At 42.7% G+C, this 22,720-nt stretch overlaps 2 protein-coding genes across 4 annotated transcripts in view; one reads left to right on the top strand and one right to left on the bottom strand.

Annotated features, from left to right (window-relative positions):
- Positions 1 to 498: 498 nt before the first annotated feature.
- Positions 499 to 11,446, bottom strand: SLC33A1 (solute carrier family 33 member 1). 2 transcript variants are annotated; one of them, XM_057421696.1, is made up of 6 exons: positions 10,644 to 11,446; positions 6,494 to 6,684; positions 5,658 to 5,842; positions 4,612 to 4,729; positions 3,570 to 3,785; positions 499 to 1,904 (listed from the first exon to the last, which is right to left on the bottom strand). In XM_057421696.1, the coding sequence occupies exons 1-6, from the start codon at positions 11,392 to 11,394 to the stop codon at positions 1,737 to 1,739; spliced, it is 1,629 nt and encodes a 542-aa protein (XP_057277679.1). In that variant the 5' UTR covers positions 11,395 to 11,446; the 3' UTR covers positions 499 to 1,736. The 2 variants fall into 2 exon arrangements, with proteins under 2 accessions (XP_057277679.1, XP_057277680.1); XM_057421697.1 differs by lacking the exons at positions 4,612 to 4,729; positions 6,494 to 6,684.
- Positions 11,447 to 12,366: 920 nt separating this feature from the next.
- Positions 12,367 to 22,720, top strand: part of GMPS (guanine monophosphate synthase) — a 29,352-nt gene continuing 18,998 nt past the window's right edge. Inside the window, exons 1-3 of one of the 2 annotated variants that reach the window (XM_057421680.1) lie at positions 12,367 to 12,488; positions 17,911 to 18,092; positions 21,402 to 21,516. In XM_057421680.1, the coding sequence (XP_057277663.1) occupies positions 12,462 to 12,488; positions 17,911 to 18,092; positions 21,402 to 21,516 (324 nt within the window). In that variant the 5' untranslated portion in view covers positions 12,367 to 12,461. Of the gene's footprint in view, positions 12,489 to 17,910; positions 18,093 to 21,401; positions 21,517 to 21,901; positions 22,067 to 22,720 lie in introns of those variants that run through there. The other variant, XM_057421681.1, reaches the window with a different exon arrangement.

The following is a 22,720-nucleotide window of genomic DNA, read 5'->3' as shown; positions in this document are numbered from 1 at the left end:
GTGGCTGCCCCATCCCTGGCAGCATTAAAGGCCAGGTTGGACAGGGCTTGGAGCAACCTGCTCCAGTGGAAGGGGTCTGTGCCTGTGGCAGGGGGGCTGGAATTAGATGATCTCTAATGTCCTTCCCAACCCAAATCATTCTATAACTTTCCATCTGGGGAGTAAAACCAATGTGATTTTATTTATCTTGACTGATGTACAGCTCAGGGCTCGGTGCTCTGAGAAGAGGGAGAGGAGGCAGAGGAACAAGGCTCAGTGCCCAGGGAAGCACTTGGTCACTCTCTGCTTCTAGACACCTTCTTGGTCCTTGTGTCATGCAGACACTTTGTACACACATCCCCTCCAGCCAGTGAAAAGTCACTATCGATTTACTTTTCCCAAAAAACATACAGTAACAAAAGATCCATAAGCCCTTCTGGAGCTTGGAGCACTGAGCTTAAGATACAACACTACAAATATTGACAAGGCAAGAAACACAGAATAGAAAAAAAAAAAAAATCAGGTACCTTTCAAAGGGATTTTTAATAGTTTTCTTCTTTAATAATGATGTGCTATATGCATGGAACAGTGTCCAAGTGCCCTCTCTCCAGGCATCCAGTGTGCTTGCTGTATATCGCTAAGGCACTCGGGAAGGAAGTAACTTTTGATAAATGCAACGGGAATGTTTCCACCACACAGCATCAGTAATAAATTTCTGTAGCAGCTCTACCACAGGGTTTATCTCATCTGATTTATGTGACACCAAGTCATACACCAACCCCTGGGAGTGTTTCAGGTTTGTCGTCACCAAATCACTTTCAAAGGCACTGATCACCTTTCCTTTCCACTATCTGGGAAGGGTCCCATTTTTTCCCACTGATTTTGAAACTGAATATTTGAATTTTAGTCACATAGAGGAACCAACTCCATGGATTCATTCCCTCATAATAACAGCTGCCTTTCAAGGGCTTTTTTGTGTGCTACCTGCTACGCTATCCAGTCTATACCTCTATGAACTCAAGGCTTAGAGTATTGTGCGTTATTCAAGTCCTATCTTACAGCATTTTTTTTTTCCAAGAAAGTACCTGAATGTAAATCAAAATGCTTTGAAACAGCAGAAATAAATTAAACAAATGTAATTTGTTTATAAAAATATTTTCTTATAAATCTTTAAAGCTTATAAAAGCCAGAAAATACATTTAAAAGAATCTCTGAAAGATTTCATCCTTTTTTGAGGTGTGGTTACAGTTCAGAAAGGGGGAAGAAACAAAGCCCACAGACATTTCACTTTTATCTTCCCGCAAGGAATTCTGTAGTACAACACGCTTAATCTACACGTCAAACTGCCCTTGATGTCCTTCCCCGGGTCAACGCCCTGTGTCAGATCATTGCTGTTTGAAAATGAAGTCATAACTTAATTGACAACGCTGCTGTTCAGACAGACATGGCACAATTAGCTTTTCCATAGGTACTCTATGGAAATTCAGGTGTTAGACCAGCAGCTACGACTGAAGCTAGAGCTCAGGGATATGGATGTAGGATGCAAGTGTCATTTTTTTAACAGTTACTTTCTGAACTTATATTTTCATATTAGGAGGGCAAGCGGTATCACATACAACCATACCACCGCCTCAGCCACCCCTTTTGTCAGTGATGGGGCATTAAAAAATACCTATATTCCTGTTTATTGATTATGGGATATGTCTTTGTAATAAAACTAAAAAGACCTTGCTAGTCCATCCAATATTTAAACTGCATCAATTGCTCCTCTTGCACTTCCATGCAGACTGTCCTTCATCCTGCAGCTTTTTGAATTTTGGGCCCAATAGAAACCACCAGCCAAATCCCAGAATGACACAGATGATGGATTCCACATAGTAACCATCCAAGGTAGTAACACAGGAACCACCAGCTTTTGTGCAGAGCTAAAACAGAGAAGCAGAAGTTGATGCAGTAAGTATTCTCTGGGTCATACAGAAACACAGACTTTCAGAAAACAGGCATCAGATATCCACTGCTTTTTACTTGCGTTTATTTACTCTTCTTTCATTTGTATGGAGTTATGAGAGAGGCTTTTGATCTTATCACTATGAAAATAAGAAACTGTTAAAAAACATTTGGGGAATGGAGCATATTGGCCCAAGGGGTGCACTCTAGAAAACAGAAGCTGCCCAACTGCCTCATGTTGACCTGGAGGTGGGAACACTGTTCTTAATCACACAAAAAGAAAGGTTTGTTGTTTGGTTTTTTTTTTTCTTCCATAGCCATCCAAATGGCTTCTTTAGAAACTATATCCTTGCATCTCACCACAATAGTGGTACAAAATGCTGCGTATGTCTGGAAGAAAACATGCCCAGGATGGTTTATAATGCAAATCTGGAAGTCAAATACTCCAGCACTTACAGGGTAAATATGTAGCACACAATTGTTTCCGCTATTGTTCAGCTTCCAGTACTACCATAACCCCAAGATAAATCAATTCTCCAAGCTGAGAGTCTGCCAGCACTTTGATTGCTCTTGGACACATCAAGATCAGATTAGCAATAAAAGGGGAGTGGTGGCAGTGGTGGAACATTACCAATTGAGAGGCTGTGAAAAAAGATCAGGAGTGAGGTGAAGGATGATGGACTTAAATTCAGCACAGGTCGAGGGAACCTAATAGGTGGTAAGCTAATGAGAGGCAGGCTGAAAATGCACACACTGTGGAAACAGCTTCCCTTCTGCAACCAGTAAAAACTGCAACTCCAGTTCCAACAAGTCACTTTTGACCTCCAGAACAGTTTGTGTATTTAGAGAACCTCCACATCTAAGAGTACTGGCATTCTGGAGCAGAATAAATCTCAGCCATGAGTACAGATAAAAAATCCCAAACCACTACACCAACAAAACCCCCAAAACATTTCCACCCTTCCAGATAGTCATGTTAAAGTGCTCTCATTTGCGCATGAAGCGGTGAATTTGAAACCTTGCTTTCCAGGCAGTTTTGCGTCCTGTTTCTTGATCTGTGTACAGCAGCACAGCAAGTCCTTTGTTCTCTTCCACTGGGCTCCCAAAACTGGGAAAGCTGCCAAGTCACACAGCTCAATTTCACGTGGAGTGACGATCAAAGAAAGCAAAGGAACATCACAGAAGAAGAAGGTATCAAGGCATCCAGATAGGAAGCATCCAGAAAGACAGAAGGTAAAAACTTAACCTACCCCAAAACTTAAGGGACTTGTGGGACAAACAGCCTGCCAAGAACAGAGTGCCTAATTATACAACTCTGAACTTACAAAGGTTTACTCTCAAAAATGTAACTACAGCCTCCTTATACCATAGAGAATGTGGCACCAATCTAGTGCTTCTACCACCAGCTTTTCATTCCAGCCCAGAAAGATAACTACGCTGCAACTGCAAATCTTTGGTATGATGTTAGTTATTAAGAGCACACAGACAAAATCAGACTTAATTTTATCTAACAGGAAAATTAGCTCAATCAGGAGGAATTTTTAAGCTATTGGCTACAAAGGTATTCAAAGGTGAAAAAATACTGGGAAACAATCTAATGGAGAAATAATTAAACAGGGACCTCCTCCACCTCCAAAACTTACTTCTGCAGCAACTGTAGTTCCACAGGTCTGTTCCTGGGCCCCTGCACACTCCTTCACCGTGAGCGGGTCCACAAGCCAGAGCGCAACAGTGGAAGGCCAGTTCCCCCCAAGATTTGACACAGTATTTAGGAGTGTCATGTAGGTTCCTCCAATCAGTGGATCGCTGACTTTGGCATTGAAAGCCATTATTGCAACATACATGCTATACAGAGTAATCTATAGAAGAAATAAGAAAACCAATAAGAAATAAGGTGCAGACAGTGACAACTAAAAAGCCTAGGAGATAACTTGTAGTTAGGAACACTGATTGAAAAATAATCCCAACAACTTAAAATTGCATAAGAGAGAAACTACTTCTGCAGTCTGCCCCTCTACCAATACCAGGAAGTAGCCTTGCCACTTCTCTCAAGTCAGGCTGAAACAGACCAAGCCTCACCTGCAGTGGAATGACTCAGGTTATCAATCTGAAGTATAAAATGACCAGCTAAAATAACAGAAAAGTAACACTTTGGCATTTAAAATCAACTCCCAATTAATTGCATACATTTTAGTTGTGATCCAAAGCCCAGTTCGTATCAGGTGCTTGCTTTCCAGGCCTTTGGATCAGATCCATCATGATATTCCTTCAAAAATCAGTAAGGTATCTTTTTTAGGACCAGGATCACATAACTTTATGGATCTGCATAACAAGCACAATCATCATGCTTCTGAAACTCAGTCAGAATGCTGTGATTTCTCCAGCTCCACACCATGCTTTTCGGCTTCTGGGTTTGGGGGGGGAAAAAAAACCAAACATCTGGGAAACAAAAGCAGATATTGTCAGCTAAAAGTAACTCCACAGAAAATGTCCAATGGAGCACATAGAAGAGGGAGAAATATTATTACAAGAGTATCAAAAATAAATACAGCCATACAGCACACAGGTCAGAGAATTCTTGTGTAATTAAAGACAAAAGCAAGTAACAGCATTTATAGTCCTCTACTTGACTGATATGAAACACCCTCCTGTTACTCTCCCCTTCCCACGTGCAACGTATGTTACCTGATGTAAAGCATAACTCAGCAATACTACAACATAGTAGTAGATAGGAAATCCTCCTTCATGCTTTACTTTAGGAGTCCACCATACCAAAAAAGCAAATTCCAGACCAAGCAGTAATCTGGAGGAATAAGAAAGATAATTTGTAATTCAAGTAATTCTTCCCATGTGTTTCATTCATGTTTCCTTGATACAAAGCAACCATCAAACATTTATACATACAAAGTACATTAAAATAGTTTATATCTGGTTACAACTATTCCTGTCTTAGTTAGAATTGCTTAGGTATAAAATGTTTACAGTTTCAGTGCTTGTCAAATATTTAATTCTGTCTTCCACATAAACATAATTCACTGCCGGATACCCTATACAAGCCTTCTCCCCTGCCCCTTCACGTAGAGATTTTTGTAAAAAACAAAGCACAAGATACCCAACCAAATTCAGCCCAAGCAGGATGTACTTTTCTTTTTTTGTGTGTATGAAAACATATATAGTTGCATAAGAACATGTTAGAAGTAGCAGCTGCCTATTACAAACATGCTACATGACTTAATGAGTAACTGCATTAGGTTGCTGGATTCATCTGGTTTAGAATTCCATAAGCAAACTCCTATATAAAAAACACCACCAAAATGAAGTGTCTTTTTCTCTCAGTCACCTCAGTAAAGCATACCCCTTGGAGATGCGCCAAGTGACTTGTCAGTGTGTTCTGCCACTCTTAAGTTAGGAAGCACATGTAATTTCATAGATACAGTCACAGATCTAGAGAAATTCATGAATAAAGAACTATTGACACTGAGTAAGAACAGGAGAGTACTGATGCAACGCTGTTGTGTGTGCATCTTAAAAACACGTCATGTTCTGCTTTCCTGTATGTGATACTAAGTGAATTATCTTCAACGCACAAGACAGTTCAACTTACTATGAGAAATCCAACATACTTCCTTGTACCTGGAAGTCAGAGTTACACAAGACATCTTGTAATAGTTCTGAGTACACAAATTACTACATTTCTATCAAATGAGACTTTTTGTTTGGTTGGTTTTTACCTGAAAGGCATAGCTTTGTAAAATGTGTTCAGTGGCTGGGGGCCTGCTGTGTATTTGCTGATAATCAGAGGCAATATTATCTGTAATGGAACCATTGGAACTGCTAGCAGAGCTAAGTGCTCTTTCGGGACTCCCTCTTCCACCAATTTGAGTCCTGTTACAGCATCTGCTGCTGAAAATCCAACCTGCAGCACAAGTTAGACAAAATAAACTGAGGAAAGCAGCGATAGTTTAGCTAGAAATTCAGTTTACTCAGTATTAAGTAAACTGAGAAACATGATAGATTACAAGTCACTTCCATCTCTGATGCATTTTCCAAATAAGCTCCAACACACATTCTACACTTGCACACTCTTATTATCTGTGCCAAAACTATACCAAGAGCATTAAATGTAGCAATGACATTCATGTCCCATGCCTTAATTTCTGTTGGCATCTACAACAGCCAAGAAGCAGCAGTGGAAACCTAGTTTGTGCAGAGATGCAGATTCTGGAAATGGTATATAGGTTAAACGAAACATTTTCTGTCTTTTTAACTGCAGACTACACAAACAGATTAACTGTTTAAAAATGTTAAAAAGTAAATTACTTTAATACTAGATTGCAGTCAAACTTCTCTTTAATGCTTGTGTAAACACTTACAAAAGCTCAAACAAATGTTTTCTCTTGTACAACCCTGCTTGGCATGATGATATAAGCAATTCTACCCCAAACTCCATGTGAAAATTCAGAACTCTGATGACAAACCCTAGTAAAACTAAAAAGTTACATCACAGGGACTCAGTAATCTTTCAGATATCATCAGCATCTGACAATTCATATATGTATTTACTTACTTTTGCTGTGAGAATCAAGAGACAGAAGGTTAGAACTGCTGGCATCTTGATTATTGAGAATAGCAGCCTGTACGTATCCGTAATGCCTTTTGTTTCTTCTTTTGTTGGTATTAGTTCCTTGTTTTCCTTTTTCAAAAGGGCCACCAGTGTCGTGGTAATTAAAAAGACAGCTCCCCAGAAAAACAGGAAATCTGGAGGGGGGAAAAAAATGGTAAAATAAAAATAATAAAAATCTTTCTAACAGCCATCGTTAACACTTCATTAACAATTCACCGAGCATCTAAAATGCAGTTATTTCACAAAAATATAAACCTAATAGTAATACGTATTACTCATTGAACCTCCTAAAAACAAGCATTAAAAGCAAGCCACAAACACATAGCTATGCACAGTAACTGATAGCTCTTCCCTGCCTCTCATTCTGTGATGATATATTTGTTTGAGATCCGAGACAGAAGAGCAGCAGCAGAGCACTTCATTTCCCTGCTGATCTGTGTGTTATTACCACGACGAGCACGTTGGAGAAGAAACAGAAGTAAGAATAAAAATTTTGAAGGATTATGTGTACAGCTACTAAAAGCTGATAGAGGAAGAACAAAATATTTCATAGTTGCAAGACAGGGAAAAAAACTTTAGAGGAAGGAGGCATTCACACCTCTCCAGCTGATTTACTGTGTAGTCATGTAACTAGTCTGTGCCTCAATTCTATACTCCCTATCTAAGATCTACCATCTAAAGGAAACAAAGATTTACACTCGTAAGTGTAAAGACAGCCTGATGAAAGTTCTTACACATGTTGTAAAGAGTCACTCAAATATGCCTGGTTTAAGTGGATATTATACTTGTTAATCTTTATGTGCTCTATTTTAAGCAGATACAATATTTGATAAATGATGCTTTTGAAGACAATAGTAAAAACACAGCAATTTTTTATGGCAATTACTTTTTGAGTTAGTGAGTGGATTAATTCAAGATAATCCTATCCTCTGTCTCTGTGGAAGAGGCAGGAAAGAACTCAGTAACATGCAGAGGGGTAAGACACAAGTAGTCACGAGCAACTCCAGAAGCCTGTGACTTGAAAGTAAGCAGTGAGGGCTGGTGAAGGGGCAAAGAGAGCACCGAGTCAATTACTAGATGCTCCTTACACACAGAAAGAGAAAAAACACAAGAAGCTTTAAGAAAACATGGGAAGACTACTTTAGGTATATCCTACCGTTCTCATTATAAAAAAGAAAAAGTCATTTCAAACCATTCTCTGCTGCTTCCATACCTGCTACTTTGCCCTTTTCTAAAGTAAAGAATATCTCATAACCAATGCTGCCAGAGTGCTTTCTCCTCTGTAGAAAAAAGGTATCCTGAACACATACTTTTATATAAAAGATGAGTTTTCACAATCATGCTAATCACAGCTACTGTCTTCAGAAGACATACAGGAGAGGTACTCTAATAATAGAGCCAAGCATAATCACTACAGCGAGCAGTCTACAATGTGAGGACAGGAACAGAAATAGCTTTGAGCATCATTGCATGAATACTCTTGACCAGGGCAGCCCTGTCAGCTACAGTAATGCAGTGATGCAATGGCTGGATTAGCAACAAAACAATACTCACAAAAAGCCATATATAAAACAAAACAAAGCCTTTTGTGGTTGCAAGCAGTTTACACAAACATAAGGTACACTTCATTTCAAACACCGTGAAGTCCACTAAGAGGCAAAAACTTTAAAAATATAATTTACACGAAGTATTTCAAGCACAAACTTTATGGTGCCACCACTGTTGTCTACTGCCATCCCTAATTTGTCCCTGCCCCTACATTGCTACTAACAAAATAAACCATTGCACTGGGGAAAACCAAACTTTTGAACTAGACCAGGGCCAGACCTGGCTGGAAAATAGCCATCAACAAGGTGTGCATGGGCTACAGGTGTTTCGTTGCAACAGCTTTAAGTAATCTATGGCAATGTATCTCCTCCCAGGAAAAGGGGCACTGCACAGTCACCGGCCCACATACATTTGGGCTGCCTTGAAGTGGCACCTTCTTCTTGCACTTCTTCCTGCTGGAGCAGGCATTCACATGACTGCATGGCAAACTGGGCAGGAATCAAAAGACCCAGCCAGTAAGCCTTTAAAAAAACTAATTTGAACAGCCAAGACCTAAACTCATATGCATGCCCAAATAAATGTGTTTCTCGTTTTCTTCCCTAGAACTGTAGCCTGAAATGACATAACACAGCATTTGTTTTGCTGAATGGTTTTACTTTTTTTCCATATTCTTTCCCAAAGTTAACAAGAACAACTAATGCTGTTGCTTATCAACAACTTGAGGCTGACTGGAGTCCTGAACTGTTGATGTGCTCTTTCCCCAGCATGGGTACTCAGCCTATGACGAAAGCGGTCAGAAATTTGAACCAGCAGAAGACTATTCACCTTTTGAAACTGTAACGTTTTCTGCTGCTTTAACTGCCTGAACTGGTTCATCACAAGCCCTACTAGGGCCAGAAAGCTACTCTTCTCATGTCAGTGAGAGTGTTGACAGTACTGCTGCTCTACAGCTGCTTCAGGAGAAATGTGGGCACGGCAAATTGTGGAATACAGTCACATGAACAAAACAACAGGAATTTCTTGCAGTTCATTTTACTATCCCCCAAAAATATATCCTGCAACTGTAGTGTCAGAGTTCCTTGATTTGGTAACTCCACCCAGGTTAGTACTCCAGGACAAGTTAAACAGGTCACACTGTTTTTAGGTTTTGGGATTATTGTTATTTTTTTCAAAGAAAGCACTCTTACAGTAGCATCAAATTAATTTATACAAACAGTACTGAGAAGAAAAAAACGACAACCCAACCCAAAACAAGAAAACAACAACAGAAGGACAACGGTGTGGACAAATCAAGTTCCTAAATACAACAGCGATTTGCAAGTTGTATCAGCAGTTGAAAGACGACAGTCTGCTGCTGCAGCAAAAAGGAAGAGGTACACCAGCACTGACAAACTACACAGTAAAGGAAAACCAAGGGAAGCAATAAACGAGCAGTGTTACTTTGAGAACTACTCCATGCTGGTTGACACATAGACTAGACATAGGGTTATCAAAAGGAATGGAAGAGGAAGGCTAGTTAGCAACTGCAATAGCTGCATAGACAAAAATAAGTACAGCAGTTTTGGAATCTGATATTCCGATTTATTAAGATAGGTACAGGATAGAAAGCAAAACTAGCCTTTAAACAACAATTTAACTCAGTTTTGGCATACCTTTTCTCTTAGATGATACAGGTAGAGGAATCAATGTAAGAGATGGAAAAGAAACTAAAATTGTGAGAATTTACTCTTCACTGCATGGTCACTGTAAGACTGCAAACAGAAGTGGTGCCAGTGTTTCCTGTCCTCCCATAGGCTGAGCTGGCTAAACTCAACCTTAAAACCAAAACATGCATTTTAAACACCTTCCAGGTAATATGCCTAACATCAACCACCACATATCTTTCTTAAAAAAACAACCCAAAATAACCAACAACAAGAAAAACAAAACAACCCCCAAGCAACCCCTAAACCACCAAGGAGAAGACATCCCTAAACTAATAGCTAGTTATGGTTGGATTACCAGACCTCATTTAGTCTATTAACGAGAAACCAAAGTCCCCTTTAATACATCAAGATAGGGCCTTCCTTCAGAAACTGGCTATATGGTCACCCCTGAACACTTGTCATTTATACTTCTGTGAATACTATCTGGTAAGAGTTATTTTTTATTTTTTCTCTTTCCTCCTAGAGATGTTCTTAAAAGGCCTTCTTAAAAAGAAGCAAAGCCTTTGGTTTGTCTGTTTTTTGTTTTTTGTTTTTTTTTTTTTAAACAATAATCTATTCCACAGTCATTAAATGGGGGGGGGGGGGGGAATTCCCTCCAAAGTGCTTAGGTCAGCTATGGCAATGACAAGGCAAGTTTCCCCCACTCTTAAGCCCAAAGAGGCCTGGAAGTGCATGTAGGGCTAGACTCTGCCAGCCTCCAGGCAGGCACAAACCAAACCTGCTCGGTTCACACTGCTCGCTTCGAACAGAGATTCCCTGAGCTCCTGGGTCCAGGCTCAGGGAAGAAGCATCCCCATCCCAGCATCAGCACGCACAGGCCGGTGGTATCCAAGCAATACCTGAGAGAGTAACAATCCCTCGAGGCTGGGGCTGGAACCGCAGGTACTTGTTGCAGAAGGAGGACGACTCGAGGGCCAGGAAGAGAACGTTGCCCAGAAAGTAGCCAGCCGTCTGGCCTACTGAGTTGCAGGTGGAGGCGTAGCCCACGTTTTCCCTGGACAACATGGTGAGGGCCCAGCCGTCCACCGCAATGTCTTGAGTCGCCGCCAGGAACTCGAAGAGGAAGAAAGACACAGTAAGGGCCACCACATCGGGGCCCCGGCCCTCCCCGTCGCCCAGCAGCACATCCACCTGGGTAGACATGTAGATCATGAAGAGCCCCAGCACATACTGCGTGGGCACCAGCCAGGACTTGCGGCGGCCAAAGCCTCGTAAATAGACGGCGTCCACCAAGGGGGCCCAGAGCAGCTTGAGGCTGAAGGGCCAGAACACGAAACTGAAGAAGGCCTGGTCCGTGTAGCTGGCACTCTTGCTCTGCAGGATGAGAGGGACGCTACCTGCCAGTCCCAGCGGGATGCCCTGAAGCACGTACAGCACCAGCAGCAGCAGGATGCTGCCCAGCTCCGCCCGGTATCCCCGTAGCCTCCGCTCCGGCGGCAGCAGCACCTCTGCCTCACCGCCCAGCAAACCATCCCCGCAGAGCGCCAGGGCGGGCGGCGCCTCGCTCCCCACGTCCAGGCAGTGGTGGTGATGGTGGCTCCCGGCCCGACGCTGCCGGCCGCCCTCTTTGGCCGCGATAGCGGGCGACATACTTTTAGCAGCGACGGCGGCCCCGGGACCGCGCTGCGTCTGCAGGGGCCGAAACTGGAGCTGAAGCCCCCGCTTAGCAAACGCCGCACACCGGCCGGACAACTGCCAACCCACCCCTTCCGGGCACGCGGGCACTGGCGGCAGGCTTGGCTGCGGCTCATTGGTGAGCCGCAGACATACGTCAGGTACCGTCCCGCCCTGCTGGTGAGGCGGAGCCGCGACTGTACTGAGCGGGTGGGAGTGGAGGTACTGGTCCTAGCGCCGTAGGAGACCGTTGTGGGGCTCACTGGTGAGCGGTAGCGGAGGAAGAGCGCAGGAACAGGAGAGCTTCAACCGCGTGGCAGTCTCTGAGGAGTTTAAAACACCTGGGAAACGGAAGGATGCTTCAGGCGTTAAAAACAGACGAAAAGCAAGATATATACTTCGAGTGGTCTGGTCATGGTGTAGTTATAAATAACGCATAACAGTGACATCCCCTACAAAACCCCACCCCTTTAGAACAAAAATTGTACATTGATGCCAACCTTGCGACAAAATCGCTCAGAATGGGGTGGTGCGGGAGATATAATTCCAAGCGTAACTATCTGGACTCCCTGCCCTCGCACCACTCCCCCGTCCTTCTCGCAGGTGGGGTGGTGGGAGTTGAGCGTTAAGGGTCAGAAGTACTTCGGAAGCATTTCAGGGAAGCTGTGCAGATGCAGCTGTCTCTCTCAGCCACCTGAACCGTTAACACTACCCCCCGTACCGTGCGGGACTCTGGATCCGAGTCTGAAGCTCGGGGGTCAGCCCGGGCTACGCCGCAGCCGTTACCTCCCCGCTTCCCCGCCCAGCCCCATGTACCCGCAGCTTCAGAACCCAACGCCCCCGACCAAGCTCGGCCCCGCGCTCCGCCCCTTCCGCCGGAGCGGGGCCGGCGCGGGCGGCTCCTCCTCCCCGCGGCGGAGGCGCAGCCCGGCGGCATTAGCTCATCGCGGCGACGGCTTCTCGCGGCTCTTTCTTCCCCCTCCCCACTTCGGGGCCGCCCGCCCGCCGCTCCCCGCCGGTTGGAAGTGTCCCCGGCAGACCCCATGGCCCTCTGCAACGGCGACACCAAGGTCAGTACCACCTCGCTTCCTCTGCTGCGGCCCGCTCCGGAACACTGCCCGCCTCCTGCCCTGGGCCTAACGGGCGCTTTTGTGCCGCCGCCGCTGCTGCTGGGCCCGTCTTCGGGCACATGGTGCGGCGGGCCTGGCCTTCTTCTCTAGCCGCTTCCCGGGGGCTGCGAGTGGCCCTGCGAAGCAGGCCGGAGAGTGGGGCTGGGTGGGCGGGCGGGCGGCCGTGAGGGCCGTTGCTACCCGTCCGCTACGCCGGCGGTTGGTAACGGCCCCTGTGCCCCGTGCCCCGCGCCCCTCTGCTCCTCGCTCGCCACAGCGGCTGCTCTGGGAAAATTAATTAATGCCACAATGGGATTTCTTTTGAATGCTGGCTTGTGGGGTGGCAGGGTCTGCTCGGTGCCTTGCACAGCCCGCGGGGCGATACCAGAACAGGGCTCCCAGGGGTACGGCCAGCGCCTTGCCTAGGAGGGACCCACACTGTTAGGCCGTCACATCCCAAGCAGAATGGTTAGTCGTTCGGACAGCCTGAGAGAAAAGTTGGTTTGTTAAGTTGCTGCAGGAGCGGGCAGGCAGCCCATACTAGCCCTTGTGCTGGGTCTGAGACCCCCAGGGTCACGCCACTCCTTCGGTGTCACTCCGTGTCTGGCTTGCAGTGACAGTAGCAAAACAGATGCGTGTCAGCATAGATCTTGTATGCCGGGGTGACCAAATGACTTGTGTGCCTGTATGAAAGTTGAAGCTTTTTCTTGTAAATGCAACTTCTGAACCCAAACCCTGCAAGTTGCCTCAAGCTGCTTCTGTAGTACTATGAAAGCCTTGTTCTAGACTTTTATCTACCCTGCAAGAAAAAGCGACTGAGGATTTTTATTAATTGCCCAGTTGGTCCCCAGTTGAGTTTCTGATGTGCTTTCCCCTAAGCAGTGACACAATCACCTTCTGTGGCCCGGGCTGCTCTAGAGGACTCCTCTTTCCTGGGGTGGTTGCACCCAGAGCAAGACCTGAGATGCAAAGCTCATCTTCCAAGAGCTGTGCTCTCGCAGGAAGTGGGTAATGAGAGCAGCTTCTGCAGGGGGCTGGGTCCCAGCGGCCGTTGGAAATCTGCATGTGACTTTTGTATATTAAAGTTTGCCTGAGATAATGGGTTGGGGGCTGTGTATCAGTCTTGGGGATTGCTGGAGTTTGAAGGAGTTACTTTCCTGTTACACTTTCACAAAATATGAGTAAGCATTCTTCTACCTCCCTAATTTTAATACCACAGGGAAACAATTAAACTCTTGTAAAACCTGTGCTGACTTGAAAGTGCTAGATCAAGGCTCCTGGTTTAGGCATGTCCTAAGTAATTAATGGGGGTGAAAGCTGAGGGGTTGGACAAAGGGGCTGCTGCTGCACCTCTGCCAGGTGCTTCTTGGTACTCCAGAATATGACTGTTCAGTATGTTAGTGTGGTTTATAAATTGCATTAATGAAAATCACATGAGCATGTGGGTGTGTGAAGTGCTGAAAAATTCCCTGGTTCTGCAGAAGTGGGCTGTTAGGAACCTGCAAGCTTAGTTTAAAGTGCTAGGTAGGTACACCAAGGAAAAAGATATGTTGTGTCTTCAGCTGGTAATGCTAACATGATGGCAGGTTTCCCACCACAGCTTGTTCTGGAACTCATAATTTATTTTTAATATATATATAAATATTTGTATATATATTCATGTATGATGTGGTTTTCAGGGTGACTTGTGATTTAAATTAGATGAATATAGGTGTTCTTCCCCCCCCACCCCCCCCCCCCCCCCTCTGGGCACACACAAGTTCCGTTCTGGTTTTAGTCCAATTCTCGGGATGTCAGAACGGTGCCTCTGCTGTGCCCCAGCACTCTGAATGTCTTGGACAGAGGTCAAACCAGCTTAGAGAGAAGTTTTCACAAATAGCAAGTTCTCCAGATTTTTGTGAAAATAGCAGGAGAAGACAAGGAACTCCAGTTATACCCCTACTGAAGGATGGGGTAAAAGAGCTTTTATTAGAAACTGGAAAATCCCTACTAGGAAGAGGTGCTGGCTCCATCAACCCTCTACTGGCAGGAGCTGGGCTGCCTGGTGTCCTCCTCATCTTTCTCCTGGCATTTGTATGATACGCAAACACATGAGCTAAGCTGCCATGTTGGCTGCACATTAACAGCATCTGCTCCTTTTTTGATTTTTATTAAAAAGAAGTTTCCCTTGTTAAATTTGGGTTAAAAATCTCTAGGCTTGGAACTGTGCCTTTAAATAAATAAAGCCAGATCCTGCACTGACTTACTGCCTTTCTCCTTTTTCTGTGTGATTTGTGGTAGCATTTCTGTTGGACTCTCTTCAGAGCTGAACCTTCTTACAGTTCTATGTTAGCTCAAAAGTGAAGTACAAAAACTTTGACACAGTCTGTGTGGTGATAGTGCCTGTGTTAACTCTTGGGATGGGGCTTTCTTGGATGTGTGCTGGGGACATGCTACAAAGTTGGCTGCAGTGGGCAGTGACTGAGAGGAAATTATTTCAGCCCATAGTTTAAGCCCACATCTAAGGAAGCAGCGAGTTATTAGGCCACCAATTTAATTTTTTTTTTCTTTTTGTTGACATGCACATTGCACATCTTATATATTCCCCATAAGGAGATCTGTGTTGCTCAGCTGATGCAGTGCTTCCACTTGATCTTAGCTTAAAATGCCCTTAGCATCATCTGAAGAAAAACATCCTGAGCTATGGTTATCTATGGTCCTGTGATTTTTTTTTTTTTTTTGGATTGGAGATTTTGGGAGAGTACTGGTGGACTCCCAGCAAAACTTGTGCAGTGAGCTATTACTTGAAGCCTTAAACAGCCATCTCTCAGGCCCACATAAATGATGAAGAAATTATTCTTATGTTGATGCGGTTGTCTGTGAGAGTGTTCTTCTAATCGTTGTGCAGCAGGGTGGGCTCAGTGAAGGGAGCCAAGTGCTCACATCCCAGGGACTGCCACATGGGAGGCTTGTCCAGTTCATTGTGATGAAGTGGGATGTATCGGTGTCCTGCATTTGCTGAGGAGAACTAAGGAAGGTACAGGTTCATTTGAGTTACGGACCTGCTTATGCAACATTTCTTAGTTTCCTCCCAATGTAACTTTGAACTCTGGCTGTTTTCACACACATCTCCCCCAGAGCTGTGTTTAGCCCCACTAACTGCACATGATTGCGCAAAACAAAAGCAGCTCTCTTTCTTCAGGGTAGGGCACTGAAAATGAGATTTATTTACTAGCTACAGATGTAAACTCTTGGTTGTCAATCCAGCTGAGCTGATGCCAACAATAACTTGGGTTTAGTCTTTTTGACTGTAAAATACAGAAGCTGCCTTTGCAGAGTTGTACTACTTTCTTCTTACTCGTTCTGCAGGTTGAGAAGCACTGGGGCATCATGTGAGGGCAGCACTGCTGGCAGATGAGGCTCATCTGTGCAAGGGCTGGCTATGCATCTGTGCCCATGGCTTGTTTCCCATGCTGGTCTTTTGCAGATGGTGGTGGACAGTCTCAGACATGAAGCCGAGAGGACTGCAGGGCTCTGACCCTTCATTGTACCAGCTACAGTACATGCTCTGAATCAATTAAAGACTTGCAAAAAGCTGTAGTGCTGCAAGATGGGGTCAAGAAAGAATAAGGGAATTAAAGAGTAAGGGGTCTTTCTTAGAAATTGTTGGGTGAAAATGCCCAGAATTACTCTACAAGTGTAGAGTAAATCCGTACCGCTGGAAGGGAAGGCAGTTCTGGTGCCCTCTTTCCATCTGACAAAGGGTTTGAAGGGGCATTTGCTGCTGAAGTCTGCTCTCCTCCAATGTGTGCCCTTTTTGTTGAGTAACCAAAGAGTAAAAAGTCATTCAGAGCTCCCCGCTGGGCATACTCAGCTACAAAATTAAGTAACTGACTCTAACCTGGATTTAGGCTTTTGAGGAATTTTGCGCTACTTTTTCCACTTACATCCTCTGATTTAGATAAAATCTCTTCCTGCTAGTATAAACTTTGAAAGTTTCCAGTGTGCTTGCTTTCCTTCACTAATTTGAAGACAGTTATTGGTGATATCTCTTTGTAGTTGAGGGAGAAAGCTCAAAGGCCTTTTCTGTGTATTTGTTGGAGGGAATGTGTCCCAGCAGGATGATGCTCTCTTCCAGACCAGCCTGTGGTTGATGTGGGCATGATTATTGACCCGCATAGAAATACCATGGCATGATGAAGGCTGCCCCAGCGTCATTTGGAATGGTGGGAACCTCCTGTGAGACCTTGGTCAAAGGATGTGTTGCTTGGTACAAACATGCGGAACTCCAGCGTGCCATAATTAAAACTTGAAATGATTGTAAACTTCAGGATGTGTTTTGAAGCAGTGTTTGCCAAAGTAAAACCCTTCCCAGTTTTTCCTTTATCAAATCGCATTGTCAGGGAAACAGTGTAAGCTTTAAGTCAAGTGAAAAGTACCCCTAAAGTAAGCAATTTCTTTAAGCAGCAGAATTTTTTCTGCATTAATTTATTGGTGTCTTACAGTAAGGTTGTGTTCACATTCTTCCTTGAAGGTCCTCTGATAAGTACACTTCCATGGAATAGCTGCCTCTCTTCTTTGATTTTTTTTTTTTTTTTTTTTTTAAGAAAAACCTCTTCTTTGCATTTTCTAGCCCTCTTTCAGATTTAGCTGAAGTTGACCAACCAGTACAAATGTGATGGGGTCAAAGAGAACTATTGCTTGTTTCCAATGCGCAATCTGCTTGAATGCTGCATTCAAAAGATGGTTGGGGTTTGTTTTTTTTGTTGTCTTTGTTTGTTTGGTTGGTTTTTTGTTTTTTGGTTTTTTTTAAATAGTTTGGAGACATTTGTTCTCAATTTCTCCTTTTTATTCTCTCCAGGAGGTAATGTGAATTGAAATTCAGTGTATGAGGCAGTGTGATGGGGAAAAGCTTTTTTCTTCTGCTTTTGCACTGTCCTGTTTCACTCGAAAAAGGCACATGCTCTTAATTATCATAGAGTATGCTGAGTTTTATATTGAACTGTAAAATGGAAAAAGCTGGAGTGACTGTAGTGGTGAACAGGGCACATGATTTCTTATTTATGGAAAGCTTCACTCTCATTAGCGTCTTAGAATTTTTCTTCCATAATCTGTACCCTGTTTGTTTTGAGGAATAGGGGTGTCATGTTTGTCTGGCTGACTGGGAGGGATGTGCTATATTAGTATGTGGCCACTTTATCTTGCCACCCATCTGATGGTCCTTATAAACTTGAGGATCTTTGCATGAAGAAGTTTCCTGGTTCATCTTTCCTGTTTTACTCAGAAGTTAACATATAGGCCACCTTAGTAAGCTTTGCAGGTGTTAGTTGTTTGAGAGAGTGTTTTTATATTCTGTGGTCTGTAATGTGTCATCATAAAGCACTGATGTGAGTGATGTTCGCAGCCAGAGAACGTTGGAGGAGAGCTCAAGGATGGGCAGCACCACTACGAGGGAGCCGTCGTCATACTCGATGCCGGAGCACAGTATGGAAAAGTCATAGATCGTCGTGTACGTGAGCTGTTTGTCCAGTCTGAGATCTTCCCTTTGGAAACGCCAGCCTTTGCAATCAGAGAACAAGGGTTTCGGTAGGTTGTTTCCTGCAATGCCTCTGCCTGTACTTTCTGCTGCTTCTCTCCTTTTGATGTGTAGATGTCTACTGCAGTGGTAATTGCCTGGGGGTTTATGAGCAATAGTTTTCATTGTAATGATGTTAATGATCACATCTTCAACTTATCCACAGAAACACCCAAGCTTTGCTGGGGACATTTGTGCAGCAAAATATTTTTTTTTTTGCTTCTTAATGCCTTAATGTCATTTTGATTATTTCCATTTGTGAGTATAATTCAAGAGGTTGCATTTTAGAAATGGATCTGCAAAAAAAATTGTGATCTTGCTGTTTTACCTGTTAAGCAAGGGTAGCTATTAATGAAGAAAACAAGTCTTGTGAGTTTCTAAATATTGTTCAGTGTAAGTAAAAAAAAAAATAAAAATCACTAACTTGGGTACTGAAGGTATTGTGGTAAACTATAATCATGCCAAACAGTTTCTGGGAAGCAACCAAAAAAGCTAACTGAAACTACTCCTCCTTGTTTGCAGCAAGAGAACATCTTACAATCATTTAGTACTTTGTACATCTCTTTTTCTTGCTTTATTAGGGTTACCAGGGTATACATTTCCCTTGGGTGGGGAAAATAAATACCCCAAAGGCTACAAATCATCAAAAAATTTAGTTTGGTACAAATGTGGAAATACGATGCATATATGCTGCTTAGTTGTGCCTGATAACAGGCCTGATAAAAGACTGTGCTTTGCCAAGAATTGCATTTTTCTAATCACTGATAATTAGAGAACCAGTAAACAGTATATTTTAGTAAGTTAAATAGAAACTTGCTGATCTGTTCTGAAAATACAGTGAACAGAAACCCCAGGAACTTCTGGGTCTATTGGGTAGCTGTTGTGTGAAGAATTTATCTTTCAGGAATGTCTTGAAAAATACTTGTTAGATTTTTTTTCTATTTTCCAGCAATCAAATCTTTAAAAGATGGACAAATCTAATTGCTGGTTTAAAAAGAATACCTGCAACTCCTCTGTGTTGGGTATGAGGTGTAGGTTATAGTACTAATGATGTTCAGTCTCAGATATGTGCTGTATTGATGCAGGTTTGTAGTGACATTTTTTCCCCCTTTCTTTTCACAATTGAACGTTTTTCAGAGTCTTATAATTAAACTTGTTGGACTTCTCATTCCAAATAATTGCTTTCTAAAATGTGGCAAAACCTCTTAATTCGAAAGGTCACTTCTCAAGGTTAAATAGTGACTTCAGGTTATCGGTTACCCAGATTGGTCAGTAAGCTTTGTGTCTGCTATCTCAGTCAGTTGTTTGCATCCAGGAAAGCTCAACAAATACTGATGTCAGCCACTGGGTATCTTTATTCAGGGACTACCATAAAAATGGGTCTGTGCTTTTACTGCAAGATTTTTAGATATATTCCATGTGTCATGGGAATAATCCGTTTTCCATATTGTAACCCAGGCATTGAATGGGCCAAGGAACTGTGCTTTGGTCTGTGCTAAGGTTTGAGACAGGCAGCAAGACTGAACATTTTGCTAAACTGTATTTATATATTGTGTTTAAAAAGGCAGCTCCTCAATTTTCATAGTTTCAGAGCAATCTCTAGTGACAAGTTTCGTCTAAATACGACATAAATTCTAGGAGTTTCCACAAGTTCCTTTCACAAGGGCTGAAGGGGCGTCACAGTCACGGGCTGTGCTGGTGTAAGTCTGAATTCTGGCACTGTCTGAGCTCTGGCATAAGTCCTGAGGTTGGGGTGTCAATGCATGCATTTTACTGTTGGTATGTTTACATGGTTCCTGATGTGCCTTTAATCCATTGCAAACAGGCTTTCCAAAGCTAGGTCAGATTGCTTGGGAAGTGGTTTAAGGTAAGCCAGAAAAAGTTATATTCATACTAAGGCAAGTAAGTATGTAAGAAATTACATGGTAGTGCAGTAGAACTTGCAAAATCTGTATTCCATGCTGGTTTTAATTTCTCCTGGATAGTTGAGAAGATGCAGGTGTATCCCTTGCCTTCAGATCATAATTATTTCTTTTTCTTTAATGCTTGGACACATTGGATAACCTTTCTATATTCAGTGGGATTTAAATTGGTAGAGATAAAAGTAGATTTTTAAGACTCGTTTTTTTTTTTTAACAGGACAGTGTATAGCTATTTTGACTTCTCATAAGAATGTACAATTTTTGTGTGGCTATATTTCCTTTAATATTAAATAGCATTCTGTATTGCATTCTTGCAGCCCAACATATGGTTGGCTTTCTGGGGTGCAAACGCACACTGACAGGTCACATTGAGCTTTTCATCAACCAACATCCTCAAGTCCTCCTCAGGGCTGCTCTCAATCTGTTCCCTGCCCAGCCTGTAGTTGTGCTGGGGATTGTTCCAAACAGGTGCAGGACGTTGCACTTGGCTTTGTGGGACTTCATGAGGTTTGTGCTGTCTCACCCCTTGAGCCTGTCCAGGTCCCTCTGGATGGCATCCCTTCCATCTGCACCTCTGTCAGCTATATGCTTACTCCAAAGCTCACTTGTGGATCCCAGCATACAAAGAAATAAATGCTGTATTGTCCAACTCACAAGCTGCTATACTTTGGCTCTGAGGAGTGCCTCTGTCCAGCCCTCCACCTTCTTGCTCCAAATAACAAATTTGATGTTCTCTGTGAAATAAACAGTGGGTGAAGTCCGGTACACCCATATTCGATCCTGGGCTGAGGCCAAAATGCATTGCCTAACTGGCTGGTGCTTCTGCAGTTCATGATCTTGCAAATCATTGTGGCTTGCAAAAGCTCTCTATTTCCCTTAGAAAATATTTAATTTTCTGTTACAGCCTGAAGTATTAACTTCAAACCATACATATTTGCATGTGTTGGACTTTTAATTCACAACCTGTTGCTAATGCCATTATACTTTGTAATCAGGATGGATTAAGGGACATTTTCTCAGCAGCTCTAAAGATTTAGGAGTCAGATTTTTTGAACACAGCTTCCCTCCTGATGGTGCAGACATGAAGTATCTTAATGCAAATACTTTGCATTTGATCCTGTCTTGCCTTCTCTTGCAGTTGACTCTCATCTGTGAGGAATTAAAATAGTTACTTTTTAAGGTCATTTGTACTTGACTTTGTTTAAACTGATTAAATACCTCTCTGGTAAGCTGCTGGTTTCGACAGCTGTAGCATAGCAAAGTTAAGCTATAATGTTAGGTTATCTGTGATAAAATTTATATCGGAATACATAGAGTTCTAAGAGTGTTTAAAGCAAATAGATATTTCAAAGTAACCAATACATTTTAGTTAATGTTTACTTTTTCTTTTGTCTGCAGAGCTATCATTATATCTGGAGGACCAAACTCTGTGTATGCAGAAGATGCACCATGGTTTGACCCAGCAATATTTACAATAGGAAAACCAGTTCTTGGAATCTGCTATGGCATGCAGGTGCTGTTGCAAGTTGTGGTTGTCTACAGCCATCTTTTAGGCCTTGTTTCTGACATTAACTTCTACAGGACCTTCTTTTCAAATAGAAGCAGTATGCCACATGTGCAAAAGATATTTTTAAAGTCTTAATTGTTAAACTGAGTATAGTATGTATTCTTCTCTTGGCTTTGCCATATCAATAATGTAAATGTTTAAGTACTGTGAATTGAGTTCTACCCTCAGTTTTTTATTGTCAGAATAAATATAACCTGGATGTCAAACTAATCCTCTCTAGTTGATGTTGGAAAAATTGCCCCTCATGAATACAAGTACAATATGGAATGGTTTTAGGATAGCTCTTAGTGCTTAAACACCTCCCCCTGCATCTGATATTTATTTACCTTAGGACTGACTGGTGATCCTGCAGTGATCTAGTAGATCCAAGCTGTGAATGAAGAAACAAACTTCCAAGATGACAAGGGGTGGATTAGATGCATGATTTCTGCTTGTGCAGCTTGTGATTTTTCCAGAGTTAGTGATTTACTGGGCTGGAAAATCTTTAAGAATGCTGGTAATTATGGAAATGGTGTTGGCACTCCCTGTTCTAAAGGGAAACATGTTATGTTAAAAATATGCCTTAAAATGCCAGGAAAATTGAAAACCCTGTTATCTGGCATCAAGTAGGGGAGTTCCTTAAGACTGACTTTACAGAAATGAATTAAGTGTGCATATTAATACACTACTACTTCATTATAAAAGATTGAAATCGGTCAAGTGCAATTGGTATAATATCAAACTGGGTCTAAACTAAATCATTAAATCTCTGCAAACTAGAGTAGTTGGAAAGTAAAACTCTGAAAGTATTTTTAAAGTTGTCAGTTACACTTGCAAGGAGAAAAAATGTTTGAGACTTCTGGAACCTAAGATACAGATACCCAACTTCAAATGACAAGGTGAGGCTTTAGAAAGCGAAAACCTGGATGAAAACTGTACTACTCTGATATGGTAGTACAAAGGGAATAGACTCAAGTTTTTGACTGATCCTCCAGAGTGGAGGAGACAGATTTTGTGAGGTTTAAGCCTAACTGAGGGTCCTTAACTAAAGGATAGGTAACTTAGGTTTTTGTTTAGCAGCATAACTTTTTTTTTTAATGGTAACTGGCTTCAGTTACTCAGCTGATTTGCAGAGCACCTCTTTATAAGTGCAAGTGGATGTACACTGTTG

This window comes from Pezoporus wallicus, unplaced genomic scaffold (assembly GCF_028554395.1).
Source record: "Pezoporus wallicus isolate ANWC-B61680 ecotype Strahan unplaced genomic scaffold, APGP_CSIRO_Pwel_v1 scaffold_7402, whole genome shotgun sequence".
NCBI classification, from domain to species: domain Eukaryota; kingdom Metazoa; phylum Chordata; class Aves; order Psittaciformes; family Psittacidae; genus Pezoporus; species Pezoporus wallicus.
This window is presented reverse-complemented; position numbering and strand designations above follow the sequence as displayed.

Bases quoted from the DNA above. Each gene is read 5' to 3' on its own strand.
- SLC33A1 (XM_057421696.1), bottom strand. From the start codon at position 11,394: ATGTCGCCCGCTATCGCGGCCAAAGAGGGCGGCCGGCAGCGTCGGGCC. The intron at 5,843-6,493 runs GTAAGTAAATAC...CTTGTGCTGCAG, and splicing joins TCTTGATTCTCACAGCAAAA to GTTGGATTTTCAGCAGCAGA. The intron at 4,730-5,657 runs GTAAAAACCAAC...TTATTCCTCCAG, and splicing joins TACAAAGCTATGCCTTTCAG to ATTACTGCTTGGTCTGGAAT.